This window comes from Chenopodium quinoa, unplaced genomic scaffold, assembly GCF_001683475.1.
Source record: "Chenopodium quinoa cultivar QQ74 unplaced genomic scaffold, ASM168347v1, whole genome shotgun sequence".
Taxonomy (NCBI): domain Eukaryota; kingdom Viridiplantae; phylum Streptophyta; class Magnoliopsida; order Caryophyllales; family Amaranthaceae; genus Chenopodium; species Chenopodium quinoa.
Window position 1 is genome coordinate 1,034,249 of NW_018743850.1, and position 17,013 is coordinate 1,051,261.

Below are 17,013 nucleotides of genomic sequence, written 5' to 3' on the forward strand. Positions count from 1 at the left end.
TCTAAAATAATAATATAAAATACAAACAAACCAACCTTAACTCCTTAAGTGTACCTATGTGTTTCCTTGCTTAATACTTGTAGCATTTCCTCCGTTCACTTTTTCTATTTAGTCAAAATGTACAACTAAAAGTGAGCGGCCGTTATATCCCGAGATGCATTTTTTTTTTAATAATTCGGAGAGTTTTTAACATCGAGTCTTCAAACCTCCAAAATTGGTTTCATTAAGTGTACTTCTTTTATTTTTGACAATTTTTTTTTTACTTTTTTGAACTTGGAAAAAAACAAATCGGGGCTCTTTCCATGGATTCCACGATACCCTAGGAGGTCGTTTGGGTGATTTGAACAATTTATTTTGCCTTTAAAATGTTACTTTAGTTGTTTATGTACATGCCTCCTATAATTAACTCAAAGTTGCCACATGAGCATTTATGTGACTGACTAGCGGTCATATAAGGTCCCAAACAGCGCTATATAACCCTGAGATGCATCCCCTGCCCTCTCATGAGCTTTCAACTCCGAGTCTCGAAACCTCCGAAATTGGTCAAAAACTGTGAATTATAGCCTTTACTTTTGGATTTTTTTAAACTTTTCCGTACTCGGATAGAAACAAGTTGGGGTGCTTCCTATAAACCTCACGACACCGGAGAAGGCCATTTGGGTGGTTGGAACATCCATTTTGCCTTAAAACTATCACTTTAACCGTTTACATACATGTCTCCTTTAATTAACTCAAAGTTGCCAAATGGGCTTTATGTAACTGATTAGTGGTCATATATGGTTCCAAACAACATTATATAGTATCTCCTACCTTCTCGACAATTTTTGACACCGGGTTTCGAAACCTCCGAAATTGGTCCAAAAGTGTGGATTATAGCCTTTATTCAGGGACAATTTTTTGACTTTTTTGGACTTGAAAAGGAAACAAGTTGGAGTGTTTTTCATGGACCTCAGGACACCTCGGGAGGCCATTTGGGTGGTTAAATCCTTCCACTTTGCCTATAAAAGTCAATTAAACTGTTATGTACGTAGTATATACCTCCTTTGATCAATGACTTGAGGCCACCACGGGGTTATATGTGATGATTAATGGCCATATATGATCCCAAACAACATTTTTTAATTATTTCTTTATGATATGATATACTTGTATTATAATTCGATGTAAAATGTTACAAATGTGTAAGGAGTGACTGATAGTCCGGTCAATTACAAACTAAGGGCAAGGTTGATTCAATTTGTCGTCCGAAATTCTATTTCTTAGAGCTTAGTTAAATTTATATTTATTTCAAATGTAAATCCATAGCAATGTTCCAAATAAACTTGTACCTTTCCCAAGAAACCATAGTGTAAACAAACTTTAGGAATTATGTAGAGTACTCGTATAAATTTACGTACTGAGATAGTGTGTATATCATATTGCTACCTTTCTGTCTTTCATTTGAGCTTTCATCTTGGAGACTTGGAGTGCTGATAGTTCTTTGAGCAGTTAGAAACTTAGAGAGGAATATATTGTTGACCAACTCCACCTCACCAATTTTGTCTATCGTTTTCTTTGACTTCGTAATAGACTTATCCTATATAAACCCTACAAACACATCTAATTAAGCATACCATAACACAAAATCATTCATATTTATCAAGTTTATTAGTGCTGAAAACACAAGCATACTGTCAGAAAAGCCAAAACAAACATGGATAAGTCCATGATGAGCTACTTCATTGTTCTTGCTCTATTAGCACTTGCCCCTTTATGCTTCTCTCATAAATTCCAAGGTGGTTATCTCTACCCTCAGTTCTATGACCGCTCGTGTCCACAAGTGGAGCAGATAGTCAAGTCTGTCGTTGCTCAGGCGGTTGCCAGGGATCGTCGAATGGCTGCTTCCTTGCTTAGGCTCCACTTTCATGACTGTTTTGTTAAGGTATTTGAGTTAATTGTACAAGTATAATATAATGCTCATTTTATAGGAGTTTAATCGTTTTGAAGTCTAAACCAATGCTGATTTATTTTGTAAAATATTTTAGGGATGTGATGCCTCATTGCTGCTAGAGAGCAATGGAAACATAATCTCAGAGAAGGGGTCCAACACTAACAGGAACTCAGCTCGCGGGTTTGAGGTCATTGATGAGATCAAAGCCGCAGTAGAGCAAGCATGCCCCCACACTGTCTCTTGTGCTGATATACTTGCTTTAGCTGCCAGAGATTCAACTGTTATTGTAAGCATCAGTTTACGTAGTACAAGGCTAATTTTTAAGCATGCAGATAGATGCTGTTGTACATATTGTTTAATTATATTACTTATATAATGCTAAAGTGCTAATAATACTGCAGGCTGGTGGACCAAATTGGCAAGTACCACTAGGAAGAAGGGATGCTAGAGGAGCAAGTTTGAGTGGATCAAACAATGACATTCCTGCTCCTAACAACACCTTTAACACCATTCTTACCAAGTTCAAACGCCAAGGCCTCGATCTTGTTGACCTTGTTACCCTCTCAGGTTTGTTACAATCACCAACATTCGCGTCTCACTACCTTTCATGTCGATGGATATGCTCTTTTTATTAATAAAAAGATGTGTTAAAACTTAACAAAAGAAATGTATTATATTGGTGCAGGTGCTCACACAATAGGTAATGCAAGGTGTGTTAGCTTCAGGCAAAGGCTCTACAACCTGAATGGAAATGGAAAGCCTGACTTCACACTAGACCGAGCATATGCGTATGAGTTGCGCAACCAGTGCCCGCAGTCTGGTGGTGACCAAAACTTATTCTTCTTGGACTATGCAACTCCCTTCAACTTTGATAACAGTTACTACAAGAACATATTGGCTTACAAGGGACTGTTGAACTCTGACCAAGTTTTGTTAACCAAGAATCAAGAATCGATGCAACTAGTAAAGCAATATGCAGAAAATATGGAGCTATTCTTCGATCATTTTGCAAAGTCCATGGTTAAGATGGGTAACATTTCCCCATTGACAGGACCGAAAGGAGAGATTAGGCAGTACTGCAGAAGTATTAATAACTACTAAGATCCTCTGTTTTCCCCTGTTTTGTTGCTTTAGTTGAAAATTTGATGTAGTTTATTTTGTTATTCTCTTTGTTCTAAATTTTTTTTAAGTGTTTGTGTTTAAAGCGGAGTAGTTGTTGCTTGTGACAAGCTCGCAGATAAATTTGTATATCATATCAGTCTTTCGAGAGGAAATAAATTAAATTTGTTTTCAGCTAAAGTTGTGTTCAAACCAAATGGCTTTTTCAAGTGGAGTTTGCATTGTAAGGCCCTTTTTTCAACGTATTACAAAATTGTAAAGTAAGATAATTAAAGTTTAGTTAAAATAATTTTAGTTTAGTGATTCAGCAAAAATAAGCAATTAAAAAAACACTTTAATTGGTTAGAATCAGTAACTTTAAAGAGAATACATTATAACAAATAAGTTAAAATAAATTTTAATTGGTAAAAATAATTTACTTTCGGTAAAAATAATTTAAGCTGAGGAAAGTTAATTTAGTTTTAGCGAAAATGATATCAATTTCACAAATATCAAGAGAAGAGAACAAGACCTAATAATATTTATAATTGACTCAAAATTTGTCTTTTGTAACTAATACACTTGTCAATTTTTGTAGCTTGTACATAAAGAAATAATAATCATGATTCATAATTGTTACTTATCGAGAATTAAAGATATTGTTAAAGTCATGCATGCATTAGCAAGTGTGATAAATGAAAATGGTTAAGTAAAAAAGAATGTAGTACTTGTGCTTCATATTTGTCCTAATAATTTTGTTTTTTTTGGAAAAAAAAAGTGCAAATTTTTAATAATGAATACTAAATAATATAATAAAACCCTCTTTATAAATTATTAAATCTTGTTTTCAACCATTAGAAAGTTTGATCAACTCATAGTAAAAATATAAATTGACATATTTTTAACTTTTCACACTACTCACACACTTCATTAAACTTTTTATTTGTGATTTATATACATAAGAAATTATAGAGTCAAGTAATCTATTTTAAATTCGTCTCGGTGTATATATTTCTAAAAAAATGATACGGACTATTTTTTTTAATAATACTAATTGTTATAGAGTGTTTGATAAACGTGGAGAAAGAAACATGTCAAAAACCCATAACGCCATAAGTCATCATAGAACAAAAGGGATTTTGTACACTATATATAATTATGCATAGTAATTAATGATATAATAAGATGACCAAGATGTTGAATAATCTGCTTTCCTAGGGTGTTTCTATTGAGCCTAGATAAGATCGACCTGTTCTATAATCATTTGCATGATAGTGTACTTACTCCTTTGAACCACTAACAAGTTTCTGCTACTAACATGCAATTAATTGAGCAATTTGCAAATCATGCATGTTAATGCGAATAATCGTAGTTGACCTACTCCACCTTCATTTTGTCTCCTGTCTTTTTCTTTGACCTTGCATAACCTCGTTACTATATAAACCCTTTAAAACTTGTGTCATCATATCATAACAGAAAAACATTCCAATAAGTCAATTTCTAGTAGTAATATAAGCTTCTAAAACATTATTAGCTTATTTAGCCACAGTACAACTGGGATGGCTAAGTCCATGAGCTACTGTGTTGTTCTTGCTCTCCTAGCACTTGCAGTTGTTCCTCTATGCTTCTCTCAAAAAACCCACCAAGGTGGTTATCTCTACCCTCAGTATTACGATCACTCGTGCCCGCAAGTCCAACAGATTGTTAAGTCTGTTGTTGCTCAGGCAGTTGCAAGGGAACGTCGAATGGCTGCTTCCTTGCTGAGGCTCCATTTCCACGACTGCTTTGTTAAGGTACGTACTTCATAGTTCATACATTCATATCCATAGTGTTCATGTTATTGTTGCATATTTTGTCGAAACCAATCAATACTTACATAGCGGTGCTATTAAAATGGCAGGGATGCGATGCATCAGTGCTGTTAGACAACAGTGGAAGCATAGTCTCGGAGAAGGGATCAAAGCCTAATAAGAAGTCGATTCGAGGGTTTGAGGTCATCGATGAGATCAAGGCCGCAGTGGAGAGAGCATGTCCCCATACTGTCTCATGTGCTGACATCCTTGCTATAACTGCTAGAGATGCAACTGTTATTGTGAGCAATTAAGTATTAATAATTTTCTGCTATATTATATTTGCTATTCACTTATGACATTATGGGCCTTATGGAATGCAGTTGTAAAATGCTGAAACTAAATTAATTTATTAGCATAAAAAAAACATATATAATTGATAATGTTTTAACTTATTAAACAATAATTGCAGGCTGGTGGACCAAATTGGGAAGTGCCCTTGGGAAGAAGGGATTCCAGAGGAGCAAGTTTGCAGGGATCTAACAACGAAATTCCTGCTCCTAACAACACATTTAACACCATTCTTACCAAGTTTAAACGCCAAGGCCTCAAACTTGTTGATCTTGTTGCTCTCTCAGGTTTGTTTCGAAGCATTCTTACCTCAGTGGTGAATCCAGAATTTTTTTTGTACTATACTTATTTTACCAACATACTTGAGGTTTTTTTTATGTACTAAAATAAATCGTTTTTTCTCACAAAAATTGACCAATTTTTTAATGAAGGGAATGTGACATGCATGCTCAATTTTAAGGCTTTGTATATCTGCTCATGATTCATAATGTCCTCTATGTTTTTTAGTTTTACCGACTACAGGTGTAAAATAAGATTGCATTACTTATTGCATTTTATTATTCTAATGTGGATTGAAATTAACAAAAAGGAGTTTTGGTACAGGTGCTCACACAATAGGTAATGCAAGGTGTGTTAGCTTCAGACAAAGACTGTACAACCAGAATCGAAATGGGCAACCTGATGTCACACTAGACCGGCTATATGCTTCGCAGTTGCGGAACCAGTGCCCACGATCCGGTGGTGACCAAAACCTATTCTTCTTAGACCATGTATCACCCTTCAGCTTTGACAACAGCTACTACAGGAACATATTGGCTAACAAGGGACTGTTGAATTCTGACCAAGTTTTGTTAACCAAAAATAAAAAGTCAATGAAATTAGTCAAGCAATATGCTGAGAACATGGAGCTATTCTTTAATCATTTTGCAAAATCCATGGTTAAAATGGGTAACATTTCTCCATTGACAGGACCTAAAGGAGAGATCAGGCAGAATTGCAGAAGGATTAATTCCTACTAAGAATTTATAACAGGACAAAGTCCTCTGTATTTTTATATTTAATGGTATTTTTTTTCTGTATTGTTGTTTAAGTTGAAAATTTGTGTAATATATTCTGTTCTTTTTAACTGTACAAGGAAATTCATAACATGTATGAAGCAGAATAATTGCCGCCTGTGGCAAGCTTCAGAAGAAATTTGTATATCAGTCTTTCCAAATGAAATATATTGATTTGTTTCTTATCTTATAACTTTTTCTTAATTGTTTCATTTGTTTGTTTATCAAAGTTCATGCATGACACTAACATGTTCTTGTATTTATGTCCCTTCCTAGATGAAAATTCATAACATGTATTTATGTTCTTGCTAAAACTGTAAGAGCTTGCTTAATTAGACCCACAAATAAGATAATCTTAAGCAGAATTAGGAGGAAATTAAATATTGGTTTGGCTTCTCTTCTTTTCACTCTTTTTTTTTTTGACAATGGCAAAGGAAAGAAAACAACTACATAATTAAATTAGAGAGGGTGCTACGGCAATTCTTTGCAATATCATTAGCCAATTGCACTTGATCTCTCATGACCTTAATGACCGAACATTTCCTGAAAAAAGCTGCCACTGATCTAATTTCATCAAGCATCCAAGCGATCGAAATGTCGTGTCCTCGGCTATCCTTAAGGTTCTCCAGCAGCAAGGCAGAATCTGAGAGTATGAGGACTTCCTCATAACCTTGGCTTTTAGTCCATTTTAGTGCTTCGAGACAAGCCCAAGTCTCACACTGTAGCGCCGACGTAGCCGTCCCAAATTTGCCTCCTCCCCTATTATTACTAAATAAAACTGGACCCGAAGCAACCCATCCTATTCCCGCTCTAGTAGAAGCTTTCTCCCATGAACCATCAACCTGTAGAACCAATTTGGCAAAATCGGTCTTCTGTCTTCCTAATTGGACAAGGTTGAACCCCGGCGGGAGAGCGGGGTCGATGCTCTCCTCTGTTACACTTGTACACTCACTCCTTACATCCTTCGTGAAAGACTCGTGATCCTTAATAGCTATGTTGACCAATTCTTTGACATATGCCAAAGTAATCTCAGAATCCTGAAAAATCTTCCCATTTCTGGCTGTCCATATACCCCAAAGAGTAGCAATAAACTTGGTAATTCGATTACTACGTTTACCATCCTTGCTATAAAAGAGCAGGATAAAATGCTGGATCCAACTTTGAAAAGAGTGGAGTCCAGGGAGATCATAGCAAACCGTCAGGGAACTACTATCCCAAACTGCCTTCGCTAGAGAACAGTATCGAAACAAATGATGGCTATCTTCCATCTCCTCATAACAAACATCGCAAGTAGTATTTATTGAAATACCTCTATTGGCTAGGTTTACCTTTACTGCTATGCCGTTATGAAGGAGTTTCCAGAGAAAGATCTTCCACTTGGGTTGAATATCCAACTTCTAGATGAGTTTTGCAAAATCTTCATCTGTGGCGGAGAATGATAGATTAGTGGACAATTGACCTTTAGAAAGAAAATAATAGCCAGTCTTTACACTAAATCTTCCGGACGGGTGAAACTTCCAATATAGGTAATCATCCTTTGGTTCCGCCGACAGTTCCATGGATAAAATGTGCTTAGAACTTTCCCAGTCGAAGCATTGTCTAACCTTACCCGGGTCCCAAGACACGATATCCCGCTTAATAAAGTCGCTAACCATCCATCTCATCGAAGCCCCAATCTTTTGGTTTGAGTTAACCGTACGGATCTTCCCTTTCACCCAGGGCATACAGATTGCCCTTATACTTTCCCCATTTCCAACTTTCCATGCAAACCCATCCTTGAAAGAAGTTACTACTTTCTGTAACCCAAGCCTTCCCATAGATGGGCTTCCCACTCTTTTAAACGTCCTTGAGATGTTACATATACCACAAGGTTGGAAGCTATTGTGCACTCTTGAAACAAGGAGTTGAGGGTTCAAATGCATTCTAGTAGCTTGTTTGAAGAGTAAAGCATCATTGAGTTTTGAGATACACCGAATGCCAAGACCCCCCATACTCTTCGGAAGTTGGATTACCTCCTTCTTAACCCAATGCATTCCCTTCTCCCCATTATTCGCCCACCAGAACTTGGTAATAAGCGAATCAATTTTGTTTGCTATGCTTTGGGGAAGCTTAAGACATTTCATGACGTGAGCCGAAATGCTAACCAAGACAGTATTGATGAGGATAAGTTTAGCTGCTTGTGAAAGACGTAAAGAAGCCCAAGAAACAATCTTTCCCCTCACTTTATCAACTAGGAATTGAAAAGAGAGTTTTTTCTTACCCTGAATATCAATTGGAGCTCCTAGATGTATTCCCATATTTTGTGTCTCAGACATAGACAAAATCCTTTCATGGAATCTCTAATCTCAAGTGGCACCCTCGGGGAGAATTTAACAAACGATTTTTGGAGACTTAAACACTGTCCCGAAGCTCTGCTAAATCTGTGAAGGATGTCTCTTATACACAAACAAGATTCCTCTGATGCTTTGAAGAAAAGCATGGCATCATCAGCAAAGAAAAGGTGGGAAATGGCCGAAGATCTCCTCGAAACCTTCAAACCTTTAATCTGCTTAAGGTCTTCAGCTAGGGTGAGCATTCTGGATAGAATATCCATACAGAAGAGAAAGAGATATGGGGAGATGGGGTCCCCTTGCCTTAATCCACATTCGGGGGAAAAGTGGGTAGAGGTATGTCTATTTATGACTGTCTTGTAGCTCACTGTCGAGACACACTGTGATAGCATTCTTACCCAGTGGTTCGAGAATCTATATAGCCTGAGAATCTTCGTAAGGAAGACCCAATCGACCCTGTCGTATGCTTTAGACATGTCAATCTTGACTGCTAATAAATCCAATCTCTTTTGTGAATTTACGAGATGCATGAGTTCGTGACTCAGGAGAATGTTGTCTTCCATGTATCTACCCGGGATGAAGGCATGTTGGTAATCAGAAATGATATCAGGAAGCACTGCTTTCAGCCTATTCGCCAGGCACTTTGAGATGCATTTGTAAATGGTATTACAAAGACTTATAGGTCTGAAGTGCTCGACAGTTTCTGGGTACTTAACTTTCGGAATAAGAACAAGAAGAGATTGATTCCATTCTTTGAGCATGTTCCCAGACCGTAGAAATTGTTGGACCCTCTCCACCACCAGTTGACCCACCTCATTCCAAAAATTCTTGAAAAAGTCTGCATTAAACCCGTCCGAACCTGGAGATTTCGAGTCGTGCATATCAAACATAGCCTTCATGATCTCCTGGTAAGTAAAAGGTTTGTCAAGCCACTCCTGACTATCCCTGGAAATAGGCGGAATATGTAATTGTCGGAGAAGAAGATCAATATTTTCTTCGTGATTGTCCTCTCTTATCGGAGAAAAGACTCCTTTAATCGAGTTAGAAACCAGTTTTTCCACTTCTGCATACCCTTCAACCCATTCCTCTTCGCCTCTCCTTAAAGTTAGTATCTCCTTTTGTATTTGTTGTTGTTTAACTCTCCTGTACATTAACTGAGTAGGGCAATCCCCAAATTTAATCCAGTTGGTTTCATTCTTTGCTTCCAATAATCAAAGTTGAGTTTGCAATCAGGGATAAAAGAGTAGACCTGGTTGAAGAAAGACTCTCCTTTCTGTAACGAGTCTATCCCTTCCCCGGTCCTGCTGAACTCCTTAGAGATATTTCTCCAATTAATACCCCACATCTTTTTATTTTCCAGGCACCAACCTTGGAGGTTATTCCTTACACGAGCTAACTTTTTAGAGAGTTGGAACATACTTGATCCTTGGACTTCCACATTCCAAGAATCTCGAACAATATCTTTTACCTCTTGAAACTTGAAGCACCAATTTTCAATCTGGTAGGGTCTGTTAGATTTTACCGAAGTAGGGTTGGAGTAATAGATGATTGCTGCGTGGTCAGAACACATGATAGGCTCATGGACAACCCTTCCTTCCGGAGAATGAATAAACCACTCCTCAGTAACGTAGGCCCGATCTAATCTTTCTAGAATAAGATCCTGTTGAGTTCTTTTATTACTCCAGGTGAACCGTGGCCCTGAAAACGGGACCTCTGAGACATCACTATTAAGTCTCCAGTCAAGAAAGTCATCTATTCCTCTTATAGTACTCAACCCTCCAAGTTTATCATTGCCATTCTCGACTTGGTTGAAGTCACCAATAATCAAAGTGTTCTTGTAATCAACAAGTAATAGCTGTAGTAATTCCCAAATTACTTTCCTATTCTCTAACTGGGGATCCCCGTAAAAGAAAATCACATACTTAGAGTTTCCATTAATACCAGAAATTTTGCAAAGGATTGCATTCTCTGAAGAAAACAAACATTCAACAGCATCATTGCACCATCCTAAAACTAGAAGTCTTCCCCTACTTCCCTCCGAATCGTACCCAAAAACTGAGGTAGGACTTAAAAACTCTAACTTGCTATAGGCATTACGATAAGCCATTTTAGTTTCAGACACAAATAAAAACATAGGATTTTTTGAGCGATAGATCCATACTAAATAAGGTATTGCAAGGGATTGTGGATCGTTCAAACCCCTACAATTCCAAGCAGCTACATTCATTGATCCTTCGGGGGCTGTTATGGTGCAGCCACCTCACCATTTGTTGAAGCTTTCACTGGTTTTGAGAGAGTCCCATACGAATCCACCTCCATATCATCCTGGTTTACCCTGAGCATAGAGGTTACCTCCTCACTTTTTTGCCTTTTGTAGGAGTCCGAAGAAGAGGAAGATAGTTCCTGAGGTCTCTTTAGCCTAGCCCTTCTAGCAATATCCTCATCAATATCAATTTCCATCTCTCTTGCCATACTAGGATCAGAAATAGCTTTGGACGCAAATCTTTTTTGACCGTTTTTCTCCCTTAACCAAATATTGAAACCACCCTTTTCTGACCATCGATGCAGCCTCTTAAGACGCCTTTTCTCAACCCAAGTGTAGTCTGTCTCACTAAACCTCACTGAATCACCATCACATGAATGTGGGTTGTTCTTTGTAGCTTCCTTAATTCTCTGTTTTGTGTTAGCACTATCACCATAATTAAAAAGCTCAGTGAAATTAAAGGAACTAAAGGGAGATACCGGTGTATTAGGTGGGTCGAACTCCGTAAGGGGAAGGTTAGGCAAACCCCCAAGATCCGAGCTGGAGAGCCTTAGGAAGGGAGGAGTAGAGCCTGTTTGCCTAGCCATCATTCCTCGTGGTTCATTGCTTCTAGCATTTCTTATTCCAAGTGAGAGAATGGTGCTTGCATCAATTACACAAGCGTATTCTGCATCAGTGAGCTGCTCGGAGTCTAATCTGTTTGTTGTTGCAAAGGGAGGAGCCATCTGATCTGGGTGATGTAAGGGGGAAGGGGAAAGCCCTTCAATCCTCACACCCGTAGAAACATCATTGATGGTACCAAAAACCGCCTGAGAAGTTGCCCATTCAGCAAATCAGTGAGCTGCTCGGAGTCTAATTTGTTTGTTGTTGTTGCTCTTCTTTTCACTCTTAAAAATAACGTTTTACCAACTAACATATCTATACAAGTGTAATTGATGATATTGTGCAACTAACACTTACAATATATCATGCCACATGCAATGCGTCATTATTGTGTGTACAGCATTGCCCAAATTTGCTATACTTTAATTTTCACTTAATTTTTTTTTTTTTTTTCATTTAAGGAGAAGGCTCTACCCAAGTTGCAACGTCAAATTTAATCCGGAATAGGACTTAAGAGATGGAATCCCTTAAGCGGGGGTAGGAAATTCCTACCCACAAAGAGCCCTCAGTGGAATTTTATACCACAATTTTGTGGTTATGCCATATTGTCATGCAAAAATTTGCTCTAAGCCAACACCTTGTTTAGTTTTCATTTTGTAAATCATTGGACCATCATATTTGGTGATATCTCCCTATCTGGCCCTTCTAAGTTCTATTGATTAAAAATTTATTTACATAAACTAGAATTTTCATGTTGACCGTTATATGATCAACGAGTAATTATTTTTTGTTAATGTAAGAGGCGTGCTAAAAACATGGTGTAACTAAGCTATTGTCGTATCTTAGGCTGCTTAAAAGCTTTCCAACTAATTAGTCGATCTTAATTATGCCATAGGAATGAGGTGCATATATATGCCAACTAATATGACTCAATTTTATTAAAGAACACTATCTTAGTTAGTCAGCTGGTAGCAGTTGAAAATTATAGGCCATTGAACCAATCATCTTTTTACTCGTCATCATCTAAGACCAACTACTACTCTCATTTATCCATGATTTTGTCGTAATTGATCAGTAATGTTACACTTGTTACCTTGTGTGTTCGATCTTCAACTCTTGATTCCATAGTAACCCTTTGTAATTATAAGAGTTGAATTATATTAATCATTCGTAAACTACCAACGTCCGTAACTCAATTTTAATGGAGATTTTTAAGAAAGAGTGTCATATATCATTACGGTTTATATAAAGAAAATGACGTTTTTGTATTAACATGCTCAATTACTTCGTAACAGATAAGTATGATATCCAGATAAAGGTAGAGAGTATATTACCATTGACACCGTGATATTGGTATAAGAAAAACTCTAAGAAAGACGTCAATTCAATAACCAATAGCAACATAATGCAACAAAATTTGTTAAACTAATTAAAGTGGGATTCCTCATTCTATAAAGGTGGGTCTTTGGCTAGCAAGTAGAACTCTTAAGAAAAAGCTAAAGTTCTCTCTCCTTGTATACGAGTCTCGAAACAAAGCTATGATTAAAGCAATAGTTAATTATTGAACCTTAATTACATGCTGGATTCCAATTCAAAGAGTCACTCTTAATTATTATTACTAAAGAAAATCTCTCCTATGATCTGCTTAGCTTGTATATTAGCTTGTTTTTATTCATCTTCGACTGCTGTAAAGCAAGGTTAGGCCACACCGACAATTGATAATCCTTTTGATTAGGACATCTTTTATGGCCGTTAATTACTCCTACTTGAAAAACGTGCACAACCTAATTGGTTAAGTAGGATTATAGAAGGATATAAAGTAAAGCATGAAACTTCGTGACCCTACAGTGAAAGGCAAGGTATTGTTTTTGTAATCCCTCCCTTTCGAGTTCAATGTAACAGTTTGGCTAATACATTGATTAATACATAAACTTTTTTTGTAATTAAATAAATCTATAAAACATCTTAGGTCAGTAAACTATTACGATTAAAATGATGCATATAAATAGTACAAAATTCAATAATTAATATAAAATAAAGATAATAATGAATTAATTAATTAATTAAACCATTTGGTAATGCAACTCGGATCTTTTTCATGATTACGGCACCGCATACACTTTGCGAATAATATACTACGTATAATATACACATAAACTAATTGATTTATGCATATTATATAATTCATAGGATCTAATATTTTTTGTATCTTTTAGGTTGTTCTTATTACTTATGTATTCTCTATGATGGTCAAATCAGATGGCTCAATTTATTTGTAAATGACCAAAAGCTATTCGTATACAAAAGAATAATGTGATCTTTTTTTTTATTGAAACATGTAATAGTGCTAATTCTATTCTCAGATAGGTGTCCATTCACTAATATTAATATGAAGTTTTTGATTTGAAGGAAAGCTTTCCAGCTAGAGGAATTGTGTAAAGTACAAAGTTTTAATTTTAATTTGGAACTTTGGAATGAAATTAGCTAAGATCAATTCTTTTTGCATCAATGCCCTATGTATAAGAATGCTGTTTACGGCTTGATAACCTAACAATCAAGTGGACTAAATGAGTAGTTACGTATTTTTGACATTTACATGCAATAATGCCGTAAAAAATATGGAGCAATTATATAGCAATCTTTGCCCAAAAGTTTAAAATATTAAAACTATAATTCTATAAATTACCACATAAGGATCGCCCTATGTTACAATCTAGAAATTAATGAGGTTGTTAATTTTTTATTTTTTTTTTACGAGAAGAAAAAGGAATTTCATTAATAAAATATAGCCAAACGGCACTTACATATAATTCCTAAGAAATCAAGAATTTCAACACAAGTACACACCTTAAAACACTACTAGAAAACAGTCAATCAACGACGGAAAAAATCCGTCGGAAAACCCTTTTGTTCTGTCGGCGCTTTTGTTGACTTTCAGTGAAAATCCGTCGCAAGGTTCCGACAGAAATTTCCGTCGGAGTGGGATATATTCCGACGGAAATTTCCGTTGGTCGGGGAGATGTTCCGACGGAATTTTCCGTCGGAGGCGGTATTTTCTGACGGAAAATTCCGTCGGAAAAATAAAAATAAAAATAAAAAATAAAAAATAACAGCCCCCCACCCACCCACCACACCCACCCAGACCAGCCCACCCACCACACCCACCCCTGCCTAGAACAACCCCCACCCCTGCCCAGACACCCCTACCCACACCCACCCACCTGCCCAGAACAACGTTAACCCCAGAACAACGTTAACCCCCAGACCACCCACCAACACCGACGCACACCCACCCCACCGTACTTCACCTACCCAGAAAAAACCACCACCACACCGAGAAAAAAAAAAAAATCGAAAAAAACACAATAAAATCCAGAACAACCAAATCGAAACAAAAACCAAAAATCCGAATAAACCAAACCCAGATCCAAACAAAAAAAAAATCGAAAAAAAATAAACAAAACCAATTGAAATCGAACAAAATAAATAAAACATACAATTATCTTCTGAAATTAATATAAAAAACATTACAATTATATCAAAAATTAATTATAATAAGAATTGTTTAAAAAAAAAACCTAGATCTAAATGTTGTTGTTGTCGTCGTTGATGCGTGCTAGTGTATTCCGTCATTGCGGTGGTTGTTGTTGTTGTGATGCGCAGTGGTGTGGTTATTATCGTTGTTGTGTCGCGGTGGTGGTGTTGTCAAAGAAGGGGAAAGAAGATGAGAGAAGGAGGAGATCCAAGAAGAGGAGAGAAGGAGAAGATCGAAGGGGAAAGAATGAGGAAAGGGGAAAGAACGAAGAATGAGAAAAACAGAAGGGAAAAGAGAAGAAGAGAAGAGAGGAGAGAGAAAGAGAAGAAGAGAAGAGATGAGAGGAGAGGAGAGAGAAAGAGAGGCGGAGAGGGAGGAGGAAAGGAGAGATAAAAGGGCAGGGGAGTGTACGTATTTTAGGGTTTAGTCTTTTCTTTTTTTAATTTTTTTTTTAAAATGCTAGAAATCCGTCGGAAAATGTGTAAAATTCGTCGGAAATTTCCGACGGAATTAAAATCCGTCGGAAATTTCCTACGGATTAAAAATCCGTTGGAAATTCTTATTTTCGACGGATTTTTATCCCTCGGTATTTATAGCTTTCGACGGAATATTCCGTCGGAATAAATTTTTCGATGGAATATTCCGTCGGAAGCAATAAATTTCCGAGGGAAAAAAATCCGTCGAAAATATTCCGAGGGATTTTCCATCGCAACAGACCTTTTCCGGCGGAATTTTCTGGCAGACCCAAATTCTGTCAGAAAAATCAAAATTTGCGACAGAAATTTCGTCTGTCGGAACAATTCCGTCGAAAAACAGCCTATTTTTTGTAGTGAAACTAAATACATCGTAGATTTGATTAACAATCGCCTTAATAAAAATAAAAAACTTCATCTGAAGCAATACAATCTGTGAGTTCGCGCTGATTCGGCTTGAAATCCACTGATGCGTAGTCGTTTGAGTGAAAATACTCAAGTGGTCCTCTGGATTCTTGTAGAGATTATGAAGCCCTAGATTTTCAATTTTTGCCATACAAACATAAAAAGAAAATAAACTCAAGAGAAAAATCATCATCTCAAGGATGAGATTTATTTATTAAAAGCAATTAAAAGGTTTTTGGGGGCTTACTACCGGTAAGAACAACACTAGTGGAAGCCCCCACAAAGATTCACAATTGAGACCAAGAGGAAATTAAAGAGATGGTAGAGATGGAGAGAAAAGGGAGAAGAGAGAAGGAAAACCTTTAAAAAAATTTGAAAAAACCTAACAATGGAGGCTAGAAAAATCCTCCCAAAGGAGAAACCCTAGAGAAAACAAACAAAAAAAAAAAAAAAAAAAACCTCCCGAGGTTGTTAATTAATGATATGCTGAACCAGTTATCTTTCAAATAAAAAAATGTTGAACTACTTATTTCATATGCAAGGCACAAACGCATATGTATAGCTACTTGTATTGTATCTTGATAACATTATTTATGATGTCTCTATATAATTCCAACAAAATATACTTCCTCTATTTATTTTTAGGTGTAACATCTTTAATTTCATACTTGTCAATGTATAACTAATTAAAACTAATAGTAACTTTTTTTAGTGCTAAAATCAACCAATAATAATTTTACTTAACATTAAGTTAAAATTACATAAAGTTGATATTTTAAAGTACACAGTGAGACAAATCTAATAAGATTTCAGATAAATATACTTTTACTTAAGTATAAATCTATACTAATCTTTAAAACAGGAAAACTTAAAGAAAATCTAGAGTGCCACATCATCCTTTTTGTTTTTCAATTTTTTTTTTTTATCATTTTTTTAATTGTGAGGAAACCGTTATCGTTTTTTTTTTTTTTTTTGAAACAATCTTTTTTAGATTCATCACATCATCCTTTTTGTTTTTTAATTTTCTTTTTTTTTTTGGTTCTATTTTTTTTTTTTTTTCTCTGAAACAATCTTTTTCAGATTCATTTATATGACGCTTCGTCAGTTTATATATATATCTCCTCCCTTCAACAATTTCAGTTTTTCTATGTTTCATTTCAATTTAAGGTCTGAGCAGTGG

At 36.2% G+C, this 17,013-nt stretch overlaps 3 protein-coding genes across 3 annotated transcripts; 2 read left to right on the plus strand and 1 right to left on the minus strand.

Annotated features, from left to right (window-relative positions):
- The first annotated feature begins 1,626 nt into the window (after window positions 1-1,626).
- On the plus strand, window positions 1,627-3,299 carry LOC110685848 (peroxidase 72-like). Its single transcript, XM_021862383.1, has 4 exons — window positions 1,627-1,921; window positions 2,025-2,216; window positions 2,332-2,497; window positions 2,616-3,299. Exons 1-4 carry the CDS (start codon window positions 1,694-1,696, stop codon window positions 3,029-3,031), a joined length of 1,002 nt encoding a protein of 333 aa, XP_021718075.1. The 5' UTR covers window positions 1,627-1,693; the 3' UTR covers window positions 3,032-3,299.
- A 1,206-nt stretch (window positions 3,300-4,505) lies between these two features.
- Window positions 4,506-6,276, plus strand: LOC110685847 (peroxidase 72-like). The gene is made up of 4 exons (XM_021862382.1): window positions 4,506-4,821; window positions 4,929-5,120; window positions 5,291-5,456; window positions 5,773-6,276. Exons 1-4 carry the CDS (start codon window positions 4,588-4,590, stop codon window positions 6,186-6,188), a joined length of 1,008 nt encoding a protein of 335 aa, XP_021718074.1. The 5' UTR covers window positions 4,506-4,587; the 3' UTR covers window positions 6,189-6,276.
- A 394-nt stretch (window positions 6,277-6,670) lies between these two features.
- LOC110686253 lies at window positions 6,671-7,492 on the minus strand. Its single transcript, XM_021862872.1, has one exon. The coding sequence runs from the start codon at window positions 7,490-7,492 to the stop codon at window positions 6,671-6,673; it is 822 nt and encodes a 273-aa protein (XP_021718564.1).
- Window positions 7,493-17,013: the final 9,521 nt, after the last annotated feature.

Excerpts from the sequence above, each read along its gene's own strand:
- LOC110685848 (XM_021862383.1), top strand. The coding sequence starts at position 1,694 with ATGGATAAGTCCATGATGAGCTACTTCATTGTTCTTGCTCTATTAGCA. Across the intron at positions 2,217-2,331 it reads CCAGAGATTCAACTGTTATT|GCTGGTGGACCAAATTGGCA; the intron begins GTAAGCATCAGT and ends ATAATACTGCAG. Across the intron at positions 2,498-2,615 it reads TGACCTTGTTACCCTCTCAG|GTGCTCACACAATAGGTAAT; the intron begins GTTTGTTACAAT and ends ATATTGGTGCAG.
- LOC110685847 (XM_021862382.1), top strand. The coding sequence starts at position 4,588 with ATGGCTAAGTCCATGAGCTACTGTGTTGTTCTTGCTCTCCTAGCACTT. Across the intron at positions 4,822-4,928 it reads TCCACGACTGCTTTGTTAAG|GGATGCGATGCATCAGTGCT; the intron begins GTACGTACTTCA and ends TTAAAATGGCAG. Across the intron at positions 5,121-5,290 it reads CTAGAGATGCAACTGTTATT|GCTGGTGGACCAAATTGGGA; the intron begins GTGAGCAATTAA and ends CAATAATTGCAG.
- LOC110686253 (XM_021862872.1), bottom strand. The coding sequence starts at position 7,492 with ATGGAAGATAGCCATCATTTGTTTCGATACTGTTCTCTAGCGAAGGCA.